General features: G+C 40.5%; 1 protein-coding gene across 1 annotated transcript in view; it reads left to right on the forward strand.

The window, feature by feature from the left end:
• CNOT2 (CCR4-NOT transcription complex subunit 2) overlaps positions 1–3449 on the forward strand; it is a 131619-nt gene extending 128170 nt beyond the window's left edge. The window contains exon 15 of the mRNA XM_073555522.1: positions 2203–3449. Coding sequence (XP_073411623.1) covers positions 2203–2289 — 87 coding nt within the window. The 3' untranslated portion in view covers positions 2290–3449. The remainder of the gene's footprint in view (positions 1–2202) is intronic.
• Positions 3450–6000: the final 2551 nt, after the last annotated feature.

Raw genomic sequence — 6000 nt, forward strand, 5'->3', positions numbered from 1 at the left:
ACTACTTATTCTTCATGAATCCATGTTGGATTGTCAGTTGTATTATTATTTTATTCTGTGCAATATATTTCTGCAGGTCATCTCTTATAATGCCCTCAAAAACGTACTCTACTGATGTCAGGCTTACCGGATGATAGTTGCCTGGATCCACCTTCTTACTTTTCTTAACCCCTTCCTGATATTTGACGTACTATACCGTCCATGTGCCCTGGGCCTTAATGCCCATGGACGGTATAGTACGTCATCAGTGTCGCTCACGGGGGGAGCACGATCAAACATGATCGCAGTGTTCCAGTGGCATAGGGAAGCAAGCTTCCCTGAGACCCTCAGAACAACGCGATGTGATCGAGTTGTTCCGAGGGCCTCCTCCCTGCGGGCCCCCGGTCCCAAAATGGAGTGTAGTGCAAAGTGTCAGATCAGAGATCTGACTTTGCATAGTAATGTCCCAACCTGGGACAATGGGAAAAAAAGTTAAAAAAAAAAAGTGTAAAAATTCATTCTGCCTCCCAAAAATCGTAATAAAAAGCGATCAAAAAAGTCATGTGCCCGAAAATGGTACCAATAAAAACGTCAACTCGACCCGCAAAAAATAAGACCTCCATGACTCTGTGGGTCAAAATATGGAAAAATTATAGCTCTCAAAATATGGTGATGCAAAAACTATTTTGCAATAAAAAGCGTCTCTTAGCGTGTGACAGCTGCCGAACATAAAAACCCGCCATAGAAAGTAAATCAAACCCCCCTTTATCACCCCTTAGGTAGGGAAAAATAATAAAATTTAAAAAAATGTATTTATTTCCATTTTTTCATTAGGGTTAGGGCTAGGGTTAAGGTTGGGATTGGGGTTAGGGTTGGAGTTAGAATTGGGTGGTTTCCACTGTTTAGGCACATCAGAGGCTCTCCAAATGCGACATGGCCTCTGATCTCAATTCCAGCCAATTCTGCGTTGAAAAAGTCAAACTGCGCTCCTCTTCTGAGCTCTGCCATGCGCCAAAACAGTGGTTTACCGCCACATATCAGGTATCGGCGTACTCAGGACAAATTGCACAATAACTTTTGGCGTCCAATTTCTCCTGTTACCCTTGGGAAAATGAAAAAAAATTGGATTTGAAATTATTTTTTTGTGAAAAAAAAGTTGAAATGTTTGTTTTTTTTCTTTAAAACATTCAAAAAAATTCTGTGAATCACCTGAAGGGTTAATAAACTTCTTGAATGTGGTTTTGAGCACCTTGAAGGGTGCAGTTTTTAGAATGGTGTCACTTTTGGATATTTTCGATCATATAGACCCCTCAAAGTGACTTCAAATGTGATGTGGTCCCACCCAAAAAATGGTGTTGTAAAAATGAGAAATCGCTGGTTAACTTTTAACCCTTATAACTTCCTAACAAAAAAAAATTTGGGTTCCAAAATTGTGCTGATGTAAAGTAAACGTGGGAAATGTTACTTATTAAGTGTTATTTTGTGTCCCATATCTCTGTGATTTAAGGGCATAAAAATTCAAAGTTGGAAAATTGCAAAAATTTTGCCAAATTTCCATTTTTTTCACAAATAAACGCAAGTCATATCAATGAAATTTTACCACTAACATGAAGTACAATATGTCACGAGAAAACAATGTCAGAATCACCGAGATCCATGGAAGCGTTCCAGAGTTATTACCTCATAAAGGGACAGTGGTCAGAATTGTAAAAATTGGCCTGGTCATGAACGTGCAAACCACCCTTGGTGGTAAAGGGGTTAAATATCTGTACCACTTCAGCCATCCTCCAATCCCTTTTCTTCTTGTGCATGCATATTGGTTCAGTTACACACTAGCAGCACGCACGTTTTCCGTTTATTGGTAGTGCCCATCCTCTTTGGTTGTTTTCCTATAACCGTGGGTATCGAATAGTTTACAGACTAATTTAATTTTCTTGAAGCGTTCAATTTCGCAATGTCCAATTAAAGTGCAGCACAGGGGGCAAAACATATTTGTAAGTAATGTTTGATGATCTAACAATGTGCTAAACACATAGGACACCTCGCCTCTTGTCGCTGTGTGAAACTTTAAAAGGTGCTTATTTAGGTCAGTAGACCACCCGTGTGATGCAGAAGTGAGGCGTGTGTAATAGTAGGGGGCCACAGCATGGGACACCTCTACTCGTTATCCATCTGCCCTTCCTAAATCCTGCAATTTGATTCTCTGATTTTCTTTTCTGGCAGGAGTTCCATTTGGAATATGACAAGCTAGAAGAACGGCCTCATCTGCCATCCACGTTCAATTACAATCCTGCTCAGCAAGCCTTCTAAAGACTTCCCTGTTCATGGGGTATGGCTGTCTCAGCACAATACTCAACATAACTGCAGAACTGATGTGGCTCAGGCATCCTGGTTTTAATTCCTTGAGGATCTGGCAATTGTCTCATGCAAAGGGATCATCACTTGAGGTCCTGCCTTACTAATTATGTGCTGCCCAACAACTAGAATTGTCATTTGTTTCTTTAGTTTGAGCAGGGTCTGATAATTTTTTTTTTCCTCTTTTGTTTTGTTATCATTTTATGCCAGCAGACAGACCTAGGTCTGTACACAAACACACGTAAGAACAGAATACTGACAGTTTACCACTCGGATTCCAAAATGTACAAAAAAGAGTGAGCGAGAGAGAGACAGAAACAAAGTTAGACAGCAAAGTTTGCATTGTTCATTGTAGCACTATTTGGTAATAAAAGAAACACATGTTTGTGCATTTTTATGTGAAGATCCTTCTCGTATTTCATTTGGAAAGATGGGCAAGGTCAGCTTCCTTCATTTTACTTCCCCTCTTGTTTCTGAAAGGCAATTTTATGCCATGTTCAGCCCCTTCACGGCCAGAGGAGCATGTGTCTCCTTGCAGTGCAAGGATCTGCAGGCCCCTGTGGCAGGGAATGGGCAGACAAAACCAGTAATTCACTCTTAAGGAGAAAGAGATTGCCGCAACCTTTGGACAGTTTCCAGAGTTGTGTATTACTGAGCTTCATCTTTCCAGAATGAGCAAAACACTGTCCAGTCTTTGTTACGATTTTGTAATAAATGTGTACATTTTTTTTAAATTTTTGGACATCACATGAATAAAGGTATGTATGTACGAATGTGTATATATTATATATATGACACCTATTTTGGAAATGTTTGCCCTGCTGTACCTCATTTTTAGGAGGTGTGCATGGATGCAATATATGAAAATGGGACATTCTGGAACTGCTGGTCAGGGGACTCCATTGTCGCCCTGTGCACTAAAGGGCCAGATTTTCAGCAGCCAAGGACATCCATACCCAAGTGAACGTGATGGGACTTAAAGAAGTGAACTGAGACAATTCACTCTGGCTGTTTGAACAGCAGCGTTTCATAGGAAAAAAAAAAAGATCAATCTTGTATTTTCTGACCACATAAAGGCTTCTTCTCTTTGTAATAAAGTAGAAAAGCTCTCCTCACTGCAGTGTTGACTTTGATTTGAGATTGTGAAGTCATTTGTGCAATCATGAGATGATGAGGTGGATTCCCTCTAAAACCTAGATCAGCTCTACTTCCAGGGTATTTGTAAAGAGAGGTCACCAGCACTGAGGAATTGAATGTAAGTAATAAAGACCACCCGTCTGTCAACTCGGCCTCTGAGTAGCCATACAAGCTCTCCACTTGGCACACCGGTATAGAGCAGTAGATGACCTGAATTGTAGATGTCACACCAATTTATATATTAGGATTGGAACGTCCTCCTACATTTCCACTGTAAGGTTAACGGCAATTGTTCTGTTTAAGCTTTCCAGTACTAGCAATACATTAACAGTTTTAGTCCTTACTGTACATCATGATTGTGGGGATGTCAGGGTTAAAAGAACTACTCTGTGATAAGCTATATATATGCACAGCAGTAACACTTTATACAGTGGGATGTATAATAAGTGGTAAAATAATGGAGAAGCTTGAAATGATCTCTCAGGTACTGTAAGAAGGGGAGCTGCTGACGCATGTCATGTATGTTCTAGGCTGTTATCTCCACAGGCAGATTTCATATTGAGGCACCAAATGTTACCATTGAAAAGATGCCCTCATCTGTTTGATCAATGCAAAGAGTTAAAAATATGAGATGTATAATGTTGAGTGTTTGAAGAGCACTGCAATACTTTGTACCTTGCTGTTTGCCTTTTTCTACTTGAGACTCCACCACTATATTAAAGACAATGTTCAGCTTTTATACTATCTTTGCTTTTAATATTCATTGCATCTTTTGCACTCTGTGATAAAACCATGTTAAGTGTTTTAATACAAGCCAGCAATACTGTAATTTCAAGTTTCTACAGTCGGAAAGACACTTTTGTCATTATACTACACTAGATACTTAAGTTTTCTTTATCTTCATTTTAACAGACATGTTGAGTCATGAGGTTGTGATCCTTACTATTATGCAGGTGTCACAGGTTCTCCTCCTGTGTGACAAGGCACCTTATCAGTGCCACCTTCCTCACAGGCTGTAGGAACTTATGACCAGAACTGTCTTTCAGCGTTCTCCACTTGCTTTTTTTGTGCAATGTTCTCCAGCTGTAGGAAGCTGGTGGCCAGGTCTTGTGGCATACTTCTTGATATGGGGTCATTATGAGAACAGGAGAGATGGGCAGTCTGCAGAGAAGGCCCCGTTCACACGTTCAGTATTTGGTCAGTATTTTACATCAGTATCTAAGCCAAAATCAAAAGTGAGTGATAAATACTGAAGCGGTGATGTGTTTCTATTATACTTTTCCTCTGACTGTTCCACTCCTGGTTTTGGCTTACAGATACTGATGTAAAATTCTGACCAAGTACTGAATGCGTAATACTGGCCAAATAACCAATAGCTACGTCATATAGGAGAACCTATAATACCGATCAGTAAGTGCCACATAATCATGTCCCCAACACATTTGTGAAAAGGAAGTGACCAACCTCTTTTTAACTTTGAATTTGTTCCCAAGTCTTATTTTTCATGTAAATCTAGAACACAGACTTCTATCTTTTTTAAGACGTCTTGGCAGAGGAAAAAAAAAGTTAAGTATGTTAGTAATGCAAACTACTTACTAATATACCTTCTCTATGGTAGCTGCCGTGATTTCCCAATTTCAGCACCAGTCCATTCCAGATCCATGCTACCTATCAGGTATGTTCTTAAAGGAGTCTCTCTAAGTTCACTAGGTAAGCAATTCCCTTTGTCTACGTATTAGCCTTTTATGAAGAAGGGAGCTGGCTTAGATAATGGCCCATGCCACACAGTCAGCTCTCTTGAAGCACATCACCAGTGACAAGTGGACAAAGATAAGGGAAAAGTTTGCTTTCTATGTTGGAGGCAACCTAGGAATGGAGGAAAAAAAACATTGCTGGAATCAGGCCATCAAAGCAGCTATCATTATTAAACAGTACCTTTCTTTTCACATTGTCTCTCAAAAAGCATGAATTTATTGCCCAGTTAAAACCACTTTTGTTACATATCGTAGTCTATATAATATGTCCATGTTCTCATGTCCTGTACATTGCCATCTACTCTTTTTGATTGAGTGGATTCTTCTGTTTTAGCATTCTGACAGTATCGAGGTATGTGCACATGATCAGTAAATGCTGCAGGTTGGATGCTGTGTACTTGTGCAGCATCCAACCCACAGTGTCCAGATGTTACAGCATAGTGGATGGGATATCTTGAAATGACATTCTCACTGTGCATGCACAAACACCTGCGGGTGACCCGCGGAGACAGACGTGCGGCGCTGTGAGAAAAACGATCGATCTCTACTGAGTCCCCCATAAACAGAAAAGGGCATGTCACACTAAGAGATATCACTAGCAATATCGCTATAACTAGTGACGTTATAGCGATATTGCTAGCGATATCGCTGTGTCTGATACTTACCTCCGACCGGCTCCCCCGCTGGTTATCGCTGATCGCGCGAGAACGTTCAGGACTGTTTCTCGTCGTCAGCTTCCTGTGGCGCTTCCTGCTGTGAAGACGAGCGACGCGTG

Source organism: Dendrobates tinctorius, unplaced genomic scaffold, assembly GCF_039654945.1.
Source record: "Dendrobates tinctorius isolate UK_male_01 unplaced genomic scaffold, ASM3965494v1 ptg000224l, whole genome shotgun sequence".
NCBI lineage: Eukaryota > Metazoa > Chordata > Amphibia > Anura > Dendrobatidae > Dendrobates > Dendrobates tinctorius.